We start from the raw sequence: 22,260 nt of genomic DNA on the forward strand, positions 1-22,260 counted from the left end.
TCTGTGTATAGTTAGAAGTGGTCTCCGGGCAGTAGGATAGTCCTAGGGAGAGAAATTGCTGTTCTGCTGCGTTGAGGTCTATATCAGCTAAATTGATAATGGTATTTGCACTGATGGGGTAGCAAGGAGATGTGGCATCACCTCTACTTTCATTTCCATTGCCCCCGCCCGCCTGCTGGTCTCTTGCTGCCTGCGTTGTCTGCCGGCCTGTCTTCTTTCCCTTCTTCTCTAGGTACTTCGGCCTCATTTATGAGCCCTTGCATCACTTTTATGCTGCCGGTGCATCACTTTTTGTGACGCACCAGTGGTGTAAAAAATGTGCCTTGTTGCGCCATATTTACAAAGTGACGCATCTAAGTAGATGTGTCACTTTGTAAACCCCTGCGCCACATTATACCTGCGCCAGGTATAATTTATGCAAGGGGGGCGTATTGACTCAAGAAAGGGTCGTAGAAGTGACGCAGTGAAATCTATGAGATTTCACTGCGCCACCTCTAGGACACAAATGAGTCAATTTCTTACGCCTGCCTCACAGCAGGCGTAAGACTGACGCAGGCCCTTTCACATGGGGCTTGCCCATGTGAAAGGACACTTTGCTGGAGTTGCGTCACTTTTGTGACACACTCCATCAATGCGTCACTTTTGCGCTTACAGATACGTCAGAAATACTGACGTATCTGTAACTCCTTGCGACATGATGCGTCATATTATAAATATGGCGCATCCAGCATGTCGCAAGTAGGGCGCAATGAAAAGTGACGCATCGCTGTTTTCACGCAGCGATGCGTCACTTTTCATAAATGAGGCCATTCGCTTTATGCAGGCCTGCTGTTTCTTGGACGCAGTGTTTCCCGTCTGCTTCTACTTAAAAAATCCAACTCTTTACCCAAGGTCAGTCTGATGGCACTTTGGTCAGGCTTTTTTCCTGTTGCTTCTGACTCCGATTCACTTTCGAGGGCCGAACTTAATTCCGATGCTGATGTGGTCTCCACCTGATGTTGATTTTTTTGTAATCCGTTGGATGAGGCACTTGCATTCGTTTGCTGGCAGTGGCATTCCTAAAAGAATCATAATAATGGGCGAAGGTGAAAATCTGCCCCTTGGCATCTTCCTTATCCCTTTTAAACTTATACATTTTCCTTGTTTTTATTTTTTCTTCTTTTTTGTGCAGCCTAGACATCATTTCGTCATGCAGCTTCTGCCTTTGTTGGGAGTCTCCTTGTACCTTGATTTTCTCACTGAGAGCGTCTATTTTAAGCTGGAGATCGACTCTATCACTATCGGCGTATTTACATATATTTATTTTTCTTTTTTCAAGGTACAGACATGTGGATTTAGAAATAGTAAATGCATATTTATTTGTGTATTCCTATGGCAAATTAGCAAAAATTGATATCCTGAAATCAATATTGTTATTGGATAATATGATGCCACTGGATGTTGTAGCAAATAACGATTAAGTGAGCAAATTGAAAGTATATTGTCCATTGCAAAATGTTTAAATTGTTGAAGACATTTTAGTAATACCAGTGATTTCTGTCAGTGAACTTCGTCAGACGCGGCCGCTCCCACGCTCCCTGGCTCCTGGTGGTATCGTTACTCACCCATCGACTTCAGACTGTCTGTACTCTTAAATTGTGCATTTGTTTGACCTCACTGCGCTCATAGCGCTTCTGGTGATTTAGCGCTGCTGGTGATTAGTAACTCTGCTTTGTTTGTGCCATTGAATTGTGCATTTGTTTGACCTCACTGCGCTCATAGCGCTTCTGGTGATTTAGTGCTGCTGGTGATTAGTAACTCTGCTTTGTTTGTGCCATTGAATTGTGCATTTGTTTGACCTCACTGCGCTCATACCGCTTCTTGTGATTTAGCGCTGCTGGTGATTTGTAACTCTACTTAGTTTGTACCATTATTATAGCGCGACAGCGTTTCTGGTGATTAGTAGTGTTGCATAGTTGGTGCCATTGAAACAGCGCGACGAAAACGGCACTGCGCTCTATCTTTGCACAATAACGCCGCCTGTTTAAAAGCGCTTGTGATTATAATCTCAGTGCCCCCAGCCTCACTCGACTTTTCACCGCCTCCATTTTGTTTGTTGTTGTCTCCCAGAGCCCTTCCTCCTCGCCCCGCTCCCGCCTCCCTGCTGCCCCTCCCACCCACTGACCCTTACTGCAGACTCCGTAGAAGGCAGAGCTGTGACCGTCCTGACTTCGTCAGACGCGGCCGCTCCCACGCTCCCTGGCTCCTGGTGGTATCGTTACTCACCCATCGACTTCAGACTGTCTGTACTCTTAAATTGTGCATTTGTTTGACCTCACTGCGCTCATAGCGCTTCTGGTGATTTAGCGCTGCTGGTGATTAGTAACTCTGCTTTGTTTGTGCCATTGAATTGTGCATTTGTTTGACCTCACTGCGCTCATAGCGCTTCTGGTGATTTAGCGCTGCTGGTGATTAGTAACTCTGCTTTGTTTGTGCCATTGAATTGTGCATTTGTCTGACCTCACTGCGCTCATAGCGCTTTTGGTGATTTAGCGCTGCTGGTGATTTGTAACTCTACTTAGTTTGTACCATTATTATAGCGCAACAGCGTTTCTGGTGATTAGTAGTGTTGCATAGTTGGTGCCATTGAAACAGCGCGACGAAAACGGCACTGCGCTCTATCTTTGCACAATAACGCCGCCTGTTTAAAAGCGCTTGTGATTATAATCTCAGTGCCCCCAGCCTCACTTGACTTTTCACCGCCTCCATTTTGTTTGTTGTTGTCTCCCAGAGCCCTTCCTCCTCGCCCCGCTCCCGCCTCCCTGCTGCCCCTCCCACCCACTGACCCTTACTGCAGACTCCGTAGAAGGCAGAGCTGTGACCGCCCTGACTTCGTCAGACGCGGCCGCTCCCACGCTCCCTGGCTTCTGGTGGTATCGTTACTCACCCATCGACTTCAGACTGTCTGTACTCTTAAATTGTGCATTTGTTTGACCTCACCGCGCTCATAGCGCTTCTGGTGATTTAGCGCTGCTGGTGATTAGTAACTCTGCTTTGTTTGTGCCATTGAATTGTGCATTTGTTGGACCTCACTGCGCTCATAGCGCTTCTGGTGATTTAGCGCTGCTGGTGATTAGTAACTCTGCTTTGTTTGTGCCATTGAATTGTGCATTTGTTTGACCTCACTGCGCTCATAGCGCTTCTGGTGATTTAGCGCTGCTGGTGATTAGTAACTCTGCTTTGTTTGTGCCATTGAATTGTGCATTTGTTTGACCTCACTGCGCTCATAGCGCTTCTGGTGATTTAGCGCTGCTGGTGATTTGTAACTCTACTTAGTTTGTACCATTATTATAGCGCGACAGCGTTTCTGGTGATTAGTAGTGTTGCATAGTTGGTGCCATTGAAACAGCGCGACAAAAACGGCACTGTGCTCTATCTTTGCACAATAACGCCGCCTGTTTAAAAGCGCTTGTGATTATAATCTCAGTGCCCCCAGCCTCACTCGACTTTTCACCGCCTCCATTTTGTTTGTTGTTGTCTCCCAGAGCCCTTCCTCCTCGCCCCGCTCCCGCCTCCCTGCTGCCCCTCCCACGCCCCTCCCCCTCCACTCTCCATTAATGTCAGATGTCCCCACGCGCTGCGTCCACGCGCTGCATCCACGCGCTGCGGTCGCGCCGAAGGTGCGCCAAAGGTAAGCCCGTCTACGCCCGTCCGCGCCTGGACCGCGCCCAGCGCCAGACCCCCTGGCCCCCGTTCCACCCACCCCAGCCGCATTACTTACAACGCCTCCACCCTCTTAGCCCTAAACCCCGGCCGCCTCCCCAACTGCGCCCAAGCCGCACCTGGACACACCCATGGACCCTTCACATGCAACTCCTGCAAGTTTGATGGCACAAAAACCAATTCCTCATCCACCAACACCAAACATAGATCCGACGCCAACCACCTAAAATGCTTACTACTCAACACCCGATCAGTCCACAGCCACGCCATCAACCTTTGGAATCTACTAGACACCATCTCTCCAGACGTCGCCTTCCTAACAGAAACTTGGATGAACGCCTCTTCAGCCCCAGACATCACCATAGCCATCCCGGAAGGCTACAAGATCATCCGTAAGGATCGCACCAAGCAAACAGGAGGAGGCATCGCTATCGTCCACAAGAATTCCATCCGCATATCAACCAGCTCAGACGTCAACCTCGCTAGCGCCGAGCACCTTCACTTCCAGATCCACACCGACCCCAAGACCACACTCAGAGGCACCCTCCTCTACAGACCACCAGGACCCCGTGCACAATTCACTGAAGACATCACTGATTTTATTACCCAACACGCCCTCTCCTCCGAGGGCTACATTCTATTGGGAGACCTCAATTTTCACTTGGAAAAGAGCAACGACAACACCACCACCACTCTTCTGGACAATTTTGCCAACCTCGGACTCAAACAACTTGTTAATACCCCCACACACCACGCAGGACACACCCTCGACCCTATCTTCACCTCCAGTAAACATATTTCCTTCAGTCACACCACAGTTCTCCAATGGACTGACCACAGCTGTGTTCACTTCGTTTACAATAAGACCACAACCCACAACCATCCTCAACCTACCCTGCGAAAAAACTGGAACAACATCACCATCGACCAGATCTCCACATCGCTTCTTCAAAACCCCCCTGCCTACTCATCGAACCCCAACCAAGCAGCCAATAACCTCACTCAATGGCTAAGCAACACCGCCGACATCCTAGCACCTTTGAAAAAACGTCAAATCAAACTAGGCAGCAAAAACGCCCCCTGGTTCAACGAGGATCTTAAGAAATCCAAGAAACTCTGTCGCTCCCTTGAGAAGGCCTGGAAAAAAAGACCCAAACACCAACACCAGGGACGCCTTCAAAAACGCCACACGCATACACCACCAATTGATCCGGACTGCCAAGAAAACCGCATTCAAAGACCGACTAGACAAAAAAGCCCACAACAGCAAGGAATTATTCAACATCATCAAAGAGTTTACCAACCCCATTGCCAACTCCAACGACATCACCCCCTCTCAAACCCTTTGCGACTCCCTAGCTTCGTTCTTCCACGACAAAATCGCAGACATCCACAACAGCTTCGACAACCAACCCGAAGACCAACCCACACAACCTTCTGCTGTACCTTCACCCCCCTTAAACATCCTTAATGACTGGAACCCAATCTCCACTGAGGACACCATCCGCCTGATGAACTCCATCCACTCAGGTTCCCCCACAGACCCATGCCCTCACCACATCTTCAACAAAGCTGACTCCATCATAGCACCACACCTCCGAGACGTCATCAACTGCTCCCTCAACTCCGGCACCTTCCCAGAAAGCTGGAAACACGCCGAACTCAGCGCCCTTCTGAAAAAACCCACAGCTGACCCCACCGAACTCAAAAACTACCGCCCCATCTCGCTCCTTCCATTCCCGGCCAAAGTCATCGAGAAAGCTGTCAACAACCAGCTCGCCACCTTCCTCGAAGCCAACAAATCCCTCGACTCCTCACAGTCCGGCTTCCGAGCCAAACACAGTACTGAGACCGCACTCATCGCAGCAACAGACGACATCCGAACTCTACTGGACAATGGAGACACAGTCGCCCTCATCCTCCTCGACCTCTCCGCAGCCTTCGACACAGTCTGTCATAACACTGTTACAACAACTCAGAAACATCGGAATCCAAGGAAAAGCACTGGAATGGATCACCTCATTCCTTGCCGGAAGAACTCGGAGAGTACGCCTCCCACCATTCAAGTCAGAGGCCACTGAAGTCATCTGCGTCGTACCACAAGGATCTTCACTCAGTCCCACCCTCTTCAACGTATACATGAGCCCCCTCGCGACCATCGCACACCAACACAACCTCAACATCATCTCCTAGGCTGATGACACTCAACTGATCCTCTCACTCACCAAAGACCCTAACATCGCCAAAACCAACCTACATGAAGGAATGAAAGAGGTAGCCGAATGGATGAAGCATAGCCGTCTGAAACTGAATTCAGACAAAACAGAAGTCCTTATCTTAGGTACCTCCCCCTCCGCCTGGGACGACTCTTGGTGGCCAGAGGCCCTTGGAAAAGCACCCATCCCGACGGATCACGCACGGAACCTAGGCGTCATCCTGGATTCCTCGCTCTCAATGACCAGACAAGTCAACACCGTCTCTTCATCTTGCTTCAACATTCTTCGCATGCTCAAAAAAACCTTTCGCTGGATCCCCACCGAAACTAGAAAAACAGTCACCCACGCACTGGTTACAAGCCGCCTGGACTACGGAAACACCCTCTACGCCGGTACCACCGCAAAACTTCAGAAAAAACTCCATCGCATCCAGAACGCATCAGCCAGACTCATATTAGACATCCCGCGTAAAGAACACATCTCTGGTCATCTGAAAAATCTCCACTGGCTCCCCGTCAATAAGAGGATAACTTTCCGCCTCCTCACCCACGCACACAAAGCTCTTTACGAACTTGGACCCGAATGCCTCAATACACGTCTTTCCTTCTACACCCCCCCGCCTGCTGCGCTCTTCCAACCAAGCCCTCGCTGCTGTTCCCCGCGTCAACAAAACCACCATGGGAGGAAGATCATTCTCCTACCTAGCGGCCAAAACCTGGAACTCACTTCCCATGCACCTTCGCCTCACTCAAAACCACCTAGAATTCAGAAAGCAACTTAAAACCTGGATATTCGAGAAGTAATTCCCCACCCCCCTTCGAGCGCCTTGAGACCCTCTGGGTATGTAGCGCGCTATATAAAATTTTTGACTTGACTTGACTTGCATCACTCACAAAACTCTCCACCAAAACACCCCTTCTTACCTTGCAACAAAACTACACAAAGCAGGCTGCTCTAGATCCCTGAGGAGCACAAACTCCCTTGTCCTCATCCCACCGAGACTAAAATGCAAAAAAACACAATCCCGTGCGTTCTCCGGCAACGCTCCCACTATCTGGAACTCTATCCCAAAAGAAATCTGTTGCAACCCCTCCTACCGTCTCTTCAAGAAAGAACTAAAAATACTTCTTCTAAACAAATATTGGGGTATCTAATGTTTCTGACACTTTACATGAACCAAATATTTGGATATCTTATGTAAATTGACTACCTACCTGCTCACTCCCCTCTCCTCTACTATACACCCCTCCTAACTCCCCCTCTCTTTACCCTCGTACTCTTACTCCCCCTCTCCTCTCTCCCTACTAACTTTCATTTTCCATTCCCATCCCAATCTCTATCTCTATTCTCCCTGCCCCTTTTAGACTTGCCGACAATCAGTAACATTTTGTATCTCGTTCTCGCTTAAATCTTTTAATCTATTTAATTGTTTTGTTTTCTCATGCCTTGTAAAGCGCTCAGATACTCTCGGGTAAAGTAGCGCTATATAAAACCTTTGAAATAAATAAATAAATAAAATAAAGAATCAATAAGGACTTTTCTTGCATCTGGGCGAGGTGAGGAATTAGCTATGCTGAAGGTGTTCACCCCCAGGAAGCTGCCACACCTCTAGCATGAGCAGCCTGGTCTGTACACCTAAAAATGAACTCTGCCATCTTTAGGAGGGTAGAAATAGTGGGGTCTGGGTAGTGAAGGTGACCAACACCACCAAATTGGGCCACACCTCTAGTGTGGGCAGCATTGTCTGTACACCTAAAATTGAATTCTGCCATCTTTAGTAGGGCAGAAATAGTGGATTCTGGGTAGTAAAAGTGACTTACACCATTGGATGTGGTCATCTCTGTGGCAGACACGCTGCAGGGACTAGTTGCCGATTGGCATCTAGCTTCCACACCCCTAACTCCCCCCAAATCTAGGATTTAAGGGACCCCCCAAACACCAGATCAACTTATTTCAAAGATGGACCAAGAGGAGACCGAAGTCGCCAACAACAAGGATTTGCCTACCAGCACAAAGTAAAACAGGGATACTTTGTCACTAAGGCAACAGACTTGGAACTGAGTAAACAACCCTCATCCTTGGCCAAAACTCAACGCTCCAGAAGAGAGGAAACCTTGTGGAAGCCAGAAGCACCTTCAGTCTACCCTGGTCTAATGATGGCACTAGTTCCCTGCAAACTGCAAGAAAATACACTCATTAGATCCAAAGAATCGCTGGCTATCGGGCCAGCGGAGGTATCACCCAAATTCAGGTAGACAGTGCATTGTGAGAGTTGTAGTCTCACCTTCCCTGAAGTTTTAGTCGCTACGTTACTCCCCTGGACCCCGTGAAGTTCCAGAAGCTTTTTCCTTTGCTTAGAGCTACCAAGGCTTGTTAGTCAATGATCTGGTTACTGACCCCCACGCTCAACGCTGTAACTACAGAGAACTTTGTACAATCATCATCCAATGTCAGCAGTAGTGTACCTGTTGTGTTTTTGCATTTTGTTTTGTGCAGCGCTGTGTATGCCGTAAAAACAGCACAACTTGCAGCTCCCATTCAGCACCAAGGACAGACAGAACAACTCGGGACCCAGACTCCATTAGTTAGGTAAAATTGATATAACTGTTTTTTTTTGTTTTGTTTTTTTACAGAGTTTTATATAGCGCGTACTTGACCTGACGGTATCAGAGCGCTTTACATAGCACCAGTTGCGTTACATGAGGACGTATTAATTTTTGTTAGGCACGGGGAGATTGAATGATTTGCCAAGAATCACAGGATGTTCAGCGGCATTGCCGAGACGCGAACCCAGTTTCCCAGATCCGAGGTCGACCACCCTAGCCATTAGCCCACTGGCCTGGTCCTTGGGCTAGCATGATCCTTATCTATCTCAATTAAGAATAAATGTCTTATGGCCAGATGTAGGTAAATAGCATTTACCGATTCGAAAATACTGAATTTTACCGATTCAGTATTTTCAAATCGGTAAATGCTATGTAGCTAATCATTCGGTAAAAATTACCGAATCGTTAAGATTCGGTATTTACCGAATCGGTATTTACCGATTCGGTAATTGCCATTCATTCCTATGGGCCTGGAGGCCCATAGGAATGAATGTCAATTAGCGAATCGGTAAATACCGATTCAGTAAAAGGGGGAAAACATTGAAGGGTGGCAGGGTGTCACTTTGACACCCTGTTACACCCCTCAATTGTTTATGGGGGCACATGTTTCAGACATGTATGTCTGCAACATGGCACTGGAGCAATTTGCCTAAAATTGCTTTTTGGGGTGTTTTCGTTATTTACTACCAACTTGTAGTTGGTGGTAAATAACGAATCCTAACATGGGATAAGCACTCATTTAAGTGCTCCCTACATTAGGAATTCGGTAATTTACCGAATCGGTATTTAAGAAATTGTTAATTTACCGATTCATTAAATTACCGATTCAGTAAATTACCGAATTGTTAATTTCAGCCCCTACATCAGAAAATCCTATTACTTGCCGGTAACGGCCGAAAATCGTTAATTTTGTCCATTACCGACCGGTAATAGCCTTCCTACATCTGGCCCTTTATTCCTAATTTGAGAGTGCTAAACAAGGTGAAGAAAAGTTAATTGATGTGGGACAGGCCCTGATATTTTGGGACACATAAAAGCAGTGCAGGATTTTAAGGCTGCCTAACAGATTTTCAGAAAATTCACACCAAACAAATGTGTATGCTATTGGTTAATTTGAAGCACAACTGAATAAATAAATTGGTTATGTTTAAATCTGGCATGGAACTGGTCCTCCTGGACCCATCTAGGACATTCCTATACTAGACAATCAGCATTACCTTATGTATCTCTATTCCAATATAACCTTCAAGTCAGTCTTCTGCTGCATTATTCATTCCTATCTGCAGTATACTTTCCCCAGGTCATGCCCATTCTTCCATTTTTCTCAATATTACGCAACTCCACTTCAAAGTTATTAAATTCACTTTTCTTACATCTCTGAGTATATCCTCAATCTATCAAATAATTATCATTCCAGAACATTGACATTGGTATTTTAGACTCTATGGAAACATTAAAACTTTATTTACCTTGAACCTTGGGATTTTTCATCAAATATATGAATGTAAATCTTAGAGTCGTGCTGATTGATTCTGTTCCAGCGAAGATCAAAATAACTGCAGTCATTGCTAAGGTGTTCCAGTTGAAGTAAGAATGTGGATTATTTCTCTCCTAAAATATATGCATAAATAATTATGCTAAGTGATTTTGACGTGTAATATTTTATTGTATTCACATAGATCTTACATGCAGCCCCTTATTCATTACAATCATTTGAGTGCACTAATGCGCAATCACAAATGTTCTTTTTTTTATTAAATCACTCAGAAAATACACTATTTTTTTAGGAATATCGTTGGACTTAAATATCATCTCTTAAATATCATTTTCAAAGCCATCACCCCAATGCATTAAGATTTTCTTGTATTAACTCCAATGGGGCCATATTGTTGTAAACGATAAGATAAGTAGTATGCAATATTTTTATCAGAAGATAGTCTGACCATGATATACTTGTACAATACCCCTAAAACTACTTAGGGCCTAATTATGAGTCTGGCGGTCCACGGACTTCCAGACTCGCGGTGGTGCGGCGGTCTCTCAACAGCCCTATTATGATTAGGGTGGTCTGACCACCATTACCCTGCCACAGCTGTCAGGGAAATGCCGGTCACTAGCAATGTTTTGGTGGTCAGGAGGCATCAACATGCTTTGCAGGACTACAGTGCTCCAGCCAAGCATATTAGAAGTTTCCTCTCTGTCATTGTTTTCATGGCTGTTCCTCCTTCATTAAAACCCTGGTGGAGAGGAAGCAAATTGGGCCCTACAGGACCCCCTGCCCCTTTGCCTCATAGGATGCATGCAAAGGGGGCAGAACTTGTGCCTTCCTGTGTGCTTGCACCCCAGTTCCATCACGGAATGGACTTTTCACACCATGCCATGCAGGGACTGTTTCTGGCATTCCCATTTTGGAGCCCATTTTCAGAACACCACCGTAAGAATGTAAAAAAAAAATGGCCTCCAGGCTAGAGTTACACTCATAATCTGTCAGGCGGCTCAACTACAGGGTTGGCAGTGCAGCAGTGGGGTAGACCTAAAGCTTCAACGCCAAACTCCTAAATAGGCACTTAGGGACTGATTACGAGTTTGACGGACTGGATACTCCACCACAAACATGACGATATACCGTCTGCCATATTACGAGCTCCATTTGTTCGACTGGATATCATGGAATTCATAATACAGCGGATGTAACATTTGTGATGGAGTAACCTGTCAGCCAAACCCATAATCAGACCACAAATTGTAAATTTTGTAAATTTGTAAATTTAATCTTTATTGTTTAGTTAATTAAAACCATAACAATTTGATTTATATCATACAACCATTATTAAAATATTTAAGATTCACTTTAAAAAGGAAAAAGAAACATTTAGTAAGAACAAGAGTTAAAACTAGATTATTTTCCTTCGGATCAAGATAAAAACAGTCAGGCAAAGAGTAGTTCATTAACAGTTAAAATCTTCCTATCATTTTAGACGTTTCTCGCATGCCTGCAAGAACTTAACCAGCTTGCAATGTATTTGAGGGGCAGTCACATTCAAGCCTCCAATAATGGCAGATCTACATGTTCGTAGCCTCTCAATCCGGAAGATATGCTTTAAAAAATATGTCAGTTCCTTGGTCAACATCTTGCAATGACAAATTATATGTATTAGATCTTCTTTGGGGCTACCACATAGTCGGCATGTGACGGCAGCGTGCTGTTTCCAGGCTGGTTCTTCAACCAGGGTTGGAAATTTACCAAATCTCAATGCCATCAGCTTTTTCTTAATAAAAATGGAATAAGTTGTTTCCAAATAAAATGCTGGCTTTAGTGATTTATAGCCATTGATCACAGCCCAAGAATGAGAACGATGGGAAAAAGTTTCTTTGTCCGTGACCAATGAATGAAGTTTGGCCACTTTATTTAGTGCCTGTTTTAATACTGGGAATCGCAGATTTTTATCCCAAAGATTTGTTGAGCATGTTACCTCCATAGCATATGTAAGGAATTGATTTGCTTTTGATTTTTTGTGTGATTTCAACTCTTGCCATAGGTAGGTATTAAGATTATTGTTGGTTGCTTTTTGCTTAATCTGGTACCACACTTTAATGTATGAATATAGTCTGCCAAGCCTTTTATTTTTTAAGCCAAATTCAAGTCGCATTTGCGCTGGTGAGGACATGATGGGTAGTCGAAGAACTTTTTTATATATTTTAGTTATTAAACTGTTTAGTAGGTCCGCGTCCTTTCCATGCATTGCCACACTTCCATATGTCAGGGTGAGAAGAACCTTATTCGCCATCACGATTAAAAGAGGTTTTAATGATGGACCTTCCAATTTCTTCGCCAGAGTACTTAGACCAAATATCAATGCTCCTGCCCTTTGCGTCAGATATTTCTTCTGGTCTATTAAATCAAGCTTGTCTTCTATAAAAAAAAGCCCAGATATTTATAGTTTGAGACTTTCGCTAATGGTTTTCCATCTATCCAAATATCATGTTTTGAAAGACGGCGACTGGTTATCAACATTGTTTTAGTTTTTGTAACGTTTAAGGCCAACTTGTTTGCCGACAGGAAAACTGAGAGTTTTTTTACTAATCTGGTTAGGCCCACCTTCGTTAGGCTCATGAGAATAATATCATCAGCATAAGCCAGATGTGTGAGCTGTAGATCACCTAGTTTCGGAGAATGTGCATTACAAGCATTTAAGTTACTGGAAAGATCTGAAATAAAAAGATTAAATAAAGGTGGCGCAAGGACACACCCTTGTTTAAGGCCAATCGATGTAAAGACTTTTCTCGACAGCCATGACCCATCCCCTATTTTGACTTGGGACCAGATATCAGAATAAAATAGCAGCAAACCCCTCAGAATACCCATGTTCTCAGTTTTGACCATAATAGGTTACGATCTACACTGTCGAAAGCGGCTTGAAGATCAATAAAACACAAGTTCAAGTCCTGTTTGCTACTCATGCACTTTTCCCCTATCATAATTATGGATAGGATATTTGATGTTTTGCCAATCCCCTTTCTGAACCCTGTTTGGTTAATTGGGATCAGCTCTCTTTCACCTGTCCAAGTAACCAGGTCGTTTAAGAGAAGCGATGCAAAATATTTTGCCTCAATGTCCTGCAACGCTATTAAACGATAGGTAGTCGGATTTGATCTTTCACCACCTTTATAGATTGGCATGAAAATGGAACCTTGCCAGCTTTCAGGTACTCTGTTGCAGGTTTGCACATCAGCAAACAGTTCGGCCAGACGTGGACCCCAGAATTCTGGTGCATATTTGTACGCCGCTTGAGGGATGCCATTCGGGCCTGGCGCCCCTTTAGATTTCGCTTTTTTGATTATTTTAATTATCTCTTCTGCCGCATATGGATTATTCTGGAGCTCAGAACTTGATGCATTGCGAAGATTACTAGTTGATGGCTGACTCCCTTGTTCTTTAACAGTGCATATTTTATTGTAATATTTTGAAAAAGGATCACTACCTGGAGTTTTTGTCGAGGTATCAGTAAACTTTGTCGCAAGAAACGCAGCCCACTCAGATTCCTGCACATTAGATGTAAGTGCGTTACAGGGTCTTGTTAACTGATTTTTGAATGTATTTGTGTTCCGAAGTTTTGAGCTGAATATTAGTTTGGACCAAAAGCTCTCATTGGTTATCCTTTTTTGTTCCCAGACCTTATTTTTATATATGTTTCTTTGTGCACGAAAGGTGACCCACTGACATGCACCACGGTCAGCAGACAGCAACTTCTTGCGAGTTTGACGAAGTGACCTTTGCAGCTCTTGTAGCTCTTTCAAAAGTTTTCTCTGTGATCCATCTATGCCAGCTTTCATAACAGGTAGCTTCATATTTTGTTTTAATTTTGTCAAGAAGAGAGACCATGCATGAATCGCATTCATTGCTGCATTTCCCTATACCATTCAGTGTGTCCTTCATTAACATAAACCACTCGTTTTCATTTGTGTGGACCAGTTTATACGTTTCAGATTGACAGAACTTAGTTGACCTTCTAGTATATATGATGGTTGCAATCTTTCCTTGTTAAGGTTGAATTTGGTGTGCCTCATTGCATGATCGCTCAACGGGGAGAACTCGATATGAAAGCTAATTACTAAAGAAATTAATGAAAGGCTAACAATTGTGAAGTCCAAAATTGATTGAGCATGTGGACAATAGTACTTTTTACTAGGGGGTTGGTCTTCAGGGAACCTTCCATTCAGTACATGTATACCGAGAAATTCTAGTTCTGACACTAATTGGATTGCTAGGTGGTCCTTCCGTGTTCCTGCTACACCTTGTGTCTGTTGAGGAACACCCCAATGGATGTTATCAGCTGTTAATTTATGTTCTTCTTCCAGAGTAAGAATCAGGTTGGAATTGAAGTCACCAGTGATTACAATATTAGATAGTGGGTCTATGGTACGTAGGTTCATGATAGCGTTACACAATATCGCGCTCTTTGTTTTTTTCACCAAAAATTTGGGTTGCGTATAATAATTAACCAAAATTGTTGACTTGGTATTGGTGGTATTTTGATCAGTTAGTTTAATTAATTGGATACTTGGATCTGGGGATTGTAGTTGTTCCGAGTTAATTTTTAAAGATGTTGACACATACTGAGAGACCACCGATGGCACGGCCATAGATCTTGCATTTTTCAGCTGCTACAATGTGATGTGTAAACCCAACAAGGGCAATTTCTTTTCGTAGCCAAGTTTCCTGAAGCGCAATTATGTCACATCCGCTCCATTCTTCCAATGGTATACCTCCTTCTAGCAATCTTTTTGCGCCTGCGATGTTCCAGGATAACACATGTATGTCCTTGTTAGTATTTTGTTTCTGTTTACCTTTAAACGGTCAGATCTTCTGTTTATCATTTTACATACCAGGAAGCCATTTCCAGTTATTCTTACTACGTTGCAATTCCCCATTACACAGTTCTGTTCCTACACATGCGATGGGGGCTTCACTTCTGCCCTTTGCGTTATATAGAATTGAGTAGACTGGCTTTTGAGTATTTGGAAGTGCCTCATTGATTTTCCTAATAAGTTGAACACCACCTGACCTCTTTTAAAGGGGGCGGGTAGCATGGAGATATTGGGTGTGATATTTGAATACCCCAAGTTTGAAAAATGTCTGATTTCCCCATAATTGCTTCAGCTATTACCGATGTTTTCCAAGTTATCAAAGTTTGCTCGGTTGATGTGTCATTAGGGCCTTTAAGGAATTGAACCTGCTCAAGGTCGGTTGTTTTAATTTCTTTTAGGTCCTCAATTTCAGCCATAAGCTTCAGGATGTTGCTCCTATTCAATATGTCATGGGTTCCCTGTGTCTTATACTCTGGAGACCAAATAATTTTGTGCAGCTCTGTGCCGGTTTTAGGGCTAATTGACCGTGTCATGGTGCCAAATTCCTTTGTTACTTGTGCCATGTCTATATTCATTACACAACATTTTAGAGATCCTTGTGCTGAGGAAATTAAGGACTCTGTGGAAATTCCTTGTTGCTCACAGTAAATAGTATCCATTCTAACTGGAACGGCCAGATCGGTTTTTATTTCAGTAGTTGGATAGAAATTGCCTTTACCCCTTCTTCGCTACACAATGACCGTTGTGCATGGCTGATTAATATATCTGGAGCGGTATTTTTACCTGCTAGCTGGTCATCGACCATCAGTTTTGATGGTGTTGTTTTCAATGTAATGCCATTTGATTGCAATTGCCCCTCCTTGTTGGTATTATCCGAGCCTTGGACTGGGTCATCAGAGGGCTTGATCTTATGCTTTACTGCTGACTGCGTTCACTGTTCACCAATTGTATTGCACTTTTTGTCAGGAGTTGGAATAGACAATTGATTTGTGCCAAACATCCCAATTCGCTGATTTTTTGAAAATATTGAGGGATTGGCCACAGTGCCTGATTGTTGGAAGCTTTTGGGGGCATTTTTAATCATCGACTTTCCTCTGTTAGACATGTCATCACTTACTAATGTCTCGGAATGACTTTCACCAGTGTCAGCATTTTTAAATGATCTTTGATACAGATTAGAAAAAATAGGATATATTTCATTGCCTAAGTTTGAAACTGCCTCACTTTTCTTGTTTCTAGCTTTCCTCTCTTTTTTCCTTTGTCTTTTTGTTAAAGTTTGCTCATCGTTTCTGGACTCTTTCCCAGCTATTATATTGGTGACATCACTCGTGATTGACTTTACAAATGCCAGATTGTCCTCATTGGTGGATAACGCGTTTGAGTGATTTTCATCATCCCGTAAGTTTACTTCAGATTTGGGACTGATCAGCCTGTCCAGCTTCTGGTCCGCATTGTTCAATCTTTGATTTAAGGTGAGTATCTGTTCTAGAATAATAGGAAGAGAGCTCAATTTGTCCACAGGGGCAGGAAGATTGAGATTGATATGTATGTGCTTGTGCTTGAGCTTGTTCTCTATTTATTAGACTATTCAGATTGTCCAACTTTGTGTTTATCCCTGCAATATTGGATGCAATAATGTTCATTAAATCGATTTGTATGTCCAGCTTATCAAAGTTGATGTTGACATTTGCAATGCTTTTAAAAGAGGAGCGACCAGATTCACAAACGCTGTATCCATTTGGGATTTAGACATGAGTTCCTCTTTTGATGGTTCCTTGTAGCTTGTATTGACTGTTGGCGCTTGGACCTCCCTCTGGCCCATTGTCCTTTGTGAGTGCTCAATGTGGCACCCACTGGCCAAATGCTTGTGCTCTATGGGACTCTCAATTACTACTTCCCCTACTAACTCTCCGTTGCCTAGGCAGAGCTCATCCGGATCATCTTTCCCTTTACTTTGATCAAAAGAGCGACTTGAGATTGGACAGAGGAGCGCCAAATCGTCGAGACCCGGTTCCATTAGAGCTGCACCTTTGTGCTCCAGATTTATTGTTGAGTCTGTTATCACTGAGCTTGGATTATCAGTTGTTGGAGTTTTTGAATACTGCAGTTTAGATGGCATGATAGGTTTGTCCTCGGGGGTAGTATGTACTAATGCTGCTGTTATTATACCACATTTTTTTCCTCAAGGACCTGTTATGTTATCAGTGATTTCTAATTGATCAGTATGTTTGAAGGGATCACAAGTGTTGCTTGTTCGAGAGCTTTGACTCCCAAGGGCTGTTGTGGAAGTTGATGTTGAAAGAGCTTCGTTCGGTTTTACCTCCACATGCTCCCCGGGACCGTGATGATATTGGGGGCGATAGGAGATGATAAGCCAGAGACTCCCTCCGTTGAGGAGAACATGACTGCCCCGGGGTCTTTCAGGAACTGAAATCGCAAAAGCGACAAGTTTTTATTTAGAATAGACTTTTCAAAGAGGGAAGCAATTGGTGAGATTAATGGATTTTGCAATGGACTATTTGCTTTGTTAGCATTCAATTTATCAAGTCTTTTCCGCTTTAGTGCACCTCTTGAGGCTGGTATCTTGTCGCCTGGTGCCTTCCTCACTTTGCCTGACCTCATGGTGTCAGGCCACTAGCGCTGACGGCTAAGCAGCGGCTAAGCAGTTGGCAGAGAGAAGCAGGACAAAGCAGAGAGAGCAGCTCGCTCGCTGCTGCTGCTAGTTCGGAGTGGCGATCTCTGGCGTCTTCTCTCAACTCTCTGGCGCACTCCAATGGAAAGAAGCAAGCAATGACGAAAACACATGTATGATAGTCTCTGCAGATCCTTGTCAGTCGCTGTTATCGCTCATCTGCAACAACCAGCAGGACCGATGTCGTGAAGTATGTCTTCCCGATTACCCTAAACACTTCTTCCACACACTTCCTTCTGGTCTGGTCTTTCTGTCTTGCGTGTTTTTTCCTATTAGAATAGGAGACGAAAACCACAAGACAATAATCCAGCTTCTGTAGTTGCTTCGTGTAATAGTCAGACCTCTTTCCATAAAATGCTCAATAAAGTTTTAAACATAATCTTCTGGAAAGCGTGGTAAAGCATGCTCTGGCAGTTCTCTTCTAGAACATTCCTATAACCTTGTAATAAGGTGAAAAGAAGCTCAAAACCAAATATCCTGGCAGTCCTACCGAGACCTTCAAAGTGTCACGATGAAAGCGCAGAAAGAATTACAGCATTCCCAGCGCAAAAGTACCAGTTTGAGGATTCACCTACTCAAGGTACCAGAAAGCACTGTTATGGTAAACAGACAAGCGAACCACTTTACTCCTGGCACATAGTTAAATATTCGTCAAATATTCGTATAAAATGGAAAATGAGCGTGTCCCCAAGAGGAGAGCGCCTCCAGGCGCAGTCTTCCACTCTCAAGGGGAAACGACTAGTACCTGTTCGTAGCGCTGTCTTTCCCTACACAAGTGCGTGTCCTCAGCTGGAGATAACAGCGTCTTGAAGGCTCGAAGAAACACAGGTAGAACGCTCCGGAATTGTGCTCTCGTCTGAACAACTCAACTCCTCCACGGATTGGGGATAGAGCACACGGACACAAGGATAGCAAAACTCGGCGGCTTTTGTTTTGAAACACCCCGATGGACTCCAGCAGGGAAACACCTTCCGCTACGCAATCGGGCACCAAGTAAAGCTGCTGAGCAAGGTTGTCAGTTTTATCTGCTTGCCAGCAGTTTTTCCCCTGTAGTGCCTTAGGTCGGCCTTAGGCCAGCCTCTCGCCTCTCCACTCACCCCGGACCGATTTTGGCTCTCCCGCGGCTCTCCTGGACCCTGGTCCCTGGTCCCTGGCTTACTCTAGCCGCCGCTGCCGCCGCAGATTCGCATCAGATTTTTGCCAGGAAAACGGTTTCAATGCCACCGTAGTCACCGTAGCTTCTCCCTCATTGGGGCTACTCGGTGGCAGGCAGCTGTGAAGCTTAGCGTCCGCCGCTCTCTGCTGCACTCTACTGGTGAAAATCCCCGTGTTCTTCCTGTGACCAGGAGTCTGCTTCCTTTTCATCTGCTGATGGGTACCATCAGGCGGGAGAAACAAAGTCGGGCCGCACAAGAAGCGCGAGAAAAGAAGAACAGCCTCCTTCTGCTGGTGAGTGTTTTCGGGAGATTTTAGTCGCTGTCTCGGGTATCACGGTAAACAGACCATTAAAGGTCACTCAATAAGCAGTGGCCAGGTACAGGATTAATCTGATTCTCCCCATTTACGTTATGCTTTCTCAAAACAATTCCACTTGATAATTCTGACTCCTGCGTTCTTCTTACAAGAGAATAGTCTTTCGAAGCGTTTCTGTGGTAAAATACCAGAAAACTCTCATATCTTGTTATCAACACCCATCTGCCAGATCTTCTTTTTTTGATGCATTGTCTCACTTAGGAAACATAATCACCTAAGACTTGTATTTCCGGACCCTTCTTCTGTTTGAAAAACAAAGATCTGTATATTATTGCACTATTGACCAACAGATGTCTGCATTTCCCCACAAAGAGTTAAATTGAAGCTTGGTTTCATAGTATTCACAGCACTGATGTGAGGTTGTTAATACTTCTTGCTCACTTTTGATCCCAGTAATATACAAGCTGTCAATATGCAGGTGGATACCTCTCTCCCACAGATATATTTTGGAGATGCTATAATGTTGAGTTTCCACCCAATTGAATCATATTTATGGTAAATATTACTTACTTCAATATGCATGCGCTGGGTGCTACTATTTCTGTTAAATGTTGCAAACCAGGCTATACATTTCATAGGAACTAGAGTAGATGAGCAAAGCGTATAATTGTTTATGATTAACTGGTAGATAATTTCACTTATGATCTTTTCCCAGTAATTCTCCTATGCTGTGTAAATACTGTACAAAAATGTATTCTGAAAGAAAATAAAAACCCCTTGTCCTGTATAAGGCTTTATGCCTTTTGAACCTTAAGGAAAAAGTATACCTGTAGCCCCAGCTTGTGTTGGACAGGTTTACATCAGAGGTTGGTAAAATATACCGACAGATGGAGCTGCAGGAGAATTAATGGATAACTGGATACCTGGAACCCCCATCCTTGGGGATGGTTGGCCTAGGAAATAAAATTAGACTCTCCGGGCCAGATGTACCACTCTTTTTAGCGTGCGGAAATGGGTCTTAGACTTATTTGCGCATGCTAAAAAGCATGGGCCCATGTACAAATAGTATTTTGTGACTCGCAAATAAAATGCGACTCGCAAAATACTGTTTTGCGACTCGGTATTAGAAAGGGGCGTTGCCTTCGTAATAGCGACTGCAAAGCAATGTACCAATGTTTTGCGACCACAATTGCAGTCACAAAACACTCGCAAATTACCACCTACTTCAAGTAGGTGGTAATGCATTTGCAAATGGGAATGGGGTCCCCAGGGGACCCCTTCTCCTTTGCAAGTGCATGCAATATTCTTTTTTAAGGGCAGACAGTGGTCCCAGGGACCACTGTCTGCCCTTAAAAATTGAAACAAAACGTTTTTTTTGTTTTTTTCTCAAATGCATCCCGTTTTCCTTTAAGGAAAACCGGCTGCCCTTAAAAAAAGCTGCTTTATTTAAAAGCAATCCCAAACATGGTGGTTTGCTGAGCCCCGCAGGCCACCATCCCTGGGAGGGCCTGTCATTCCCAATGGGCTCGCAAATTGCAAGCACTGTGCTGCGTTACAGGGAAAGGGCAGGAATGTACTGTATTTGAAAGAATCCCACGTATTCTTGTCCTTGCGCTGGTGCCATGTTGCCTGCCTAGCGCCAACGCAGGCGCCCTTGCACCATGGTGCAGGAGTGTCTCCATTCCAGACAGGATTGTGAGACAAATTTCTTTTTCTATGTGGGTTGCAGAATGCTGAACACATAGAAAGAGGAAGTAACGAGGAGAAATAGAGATATTTCTCCTTGTTACGTCTCACCTTGGAATGTGTTTCTTTTTGGCAGATTCCCAGGTTTACCATTTCTGGTAAATCTAGGAATGCATCAAAAACGACGAGAGTTGCATGGGAACACCCATGCAACAACCACAGAATGCCACACTGGTGCAGAGTAAGGCAACACAGAGATTTGTGTTGTGTTGCTTTACTGAAGATTTATGAAGCTTCTCAGTGCCACGCAATGTGGCCTTTAGTGTCTTTTTGAGTTCCATCGATCTTGCACAACAATACATGGTACAAGAGCGTTGCAATGGGGTTTGTAAATATGCCCCTGAGTTTATTGCTGATGCTGGGTAATTGGTACCCAGGTACTTCCAGGGAGTTTGGTGTCTAGCGACACCCCGCTCTACAATAGATAATGGTGGACAAGTGTGAGTAGGGGCATTGGGCAGCAGGCAGGAGCTCGAAGGAGGATCACATGACATTAATGCAATAAATAACGTTCCTTACAGCAGTTTAGAACTCATACAAGCTGCAATGAATACCATACTTGTATTGTTTAAAGAGCAACAAACATTAATTAGACAACCTAGTGTGGAAAAAAAGGGTAGATGTACACTGGGTAGACTATACACTTTGCCATATCTTAACTGTATCCATTTCTGTGTTTCAATGTATGGAGCATGATGTAGATGAAACTCAGGTCCTGGGTATTGTTCCTGGCTTCCTCTACCCACAGAATACTCTGAAAATGCACCCTAAATGATGGAATCCTTTGGTGTGGTTGCTAAATGTGATGGGGTGTTTTTGTAGCCACTCAGAATATATAGTTGAAAAAGGATCCAAGTGTGACATTTAGGGCCCAATTCTGATCTCGCTCAGAAAGCCCTACAGCTGACTCACGCCCGTAGAGCTTTCCGAGTGACTCAGGCTACTGGGCTCCGAGCCACAGAGTACGATGCGCTGCAGTGCTGACGGACTCTGGTCGCTCGGAGCTCCATTGAAGTCTATAGGAGCGTGGTGTATGTTGCATACATAGGTTCCCAAAGAAAATAAACGCACGTCTCGGACAAGTGTGCCCCTTGTCGTGGGGATGCCTCACCCGCACCATGCATGCATGTGTAGGGGTGACTCAGGTCCCCCCATTTTGTGATCGAGTCGAGGGGGCCTGGTGAAGGAGGACCCGCTACAGACCCCCAAAGTCCGCTTCTCTGAGCTTTATAGAGTTGGAGGCTCCGACTCGATCCAGCTGCTCGACATGCACATCGAACTTGGTAATCCTGAAAATCCGCCCTGTTGCGCTGTGCATGTCCGCCATGGCAGAGTAATCCAGAGGGGATCACTGATGCGTACGAGTCACTCAGAACGCAAGGCGATTATCGCATCGTACTTGTTCACTCGTACAGATGTACGAGTCGCATTTAAATCACGCGTATGACTCGGAGTA

The 22,260-nt window shown here is 44.4% G+C and overlaps 1 protein-coding gene across 2 annotated transcripts in view; it reads right to left on the bottom strand.

Moving 5' to 3' along the window:
• LOC147690364 (cytochrome P450 2F2-like) overlaps positions 1 to 22,260 on the bottom strand; it is an 818,967-nt gene that overhangs the window by 116,492 nt on the left and 680,215 nt on the right. For both annotated transcript variants that reach the window (XM_086937998.1, XM_086937999.1), the window contains one exon: positions 9,994 to 10,135. In XM_086937998.1, coding sequence (XP_086794124.1) covers positions 9,994 to 10,135 — 142 coding nt within the window. The remainder of the gene's footprint in view (positions 1 to 9,993; positions 10,136 to 22,260) is intronic.

The sequence above is a fragment of the Lissotriton vulgaris genome, chromosome 9 (assembly GCF_964263255.1).
Source record: "Lissotriton vulgaris chromosome 9, aLisVul1.2, whole genome shotgun sequence".
NCBI classification, from domain to species: Eukaryota; Metazoa; Chordata; class Amphibia; order Caudata; family Salamandridae; genus Lissotriton; species Lissotriton vulgaris.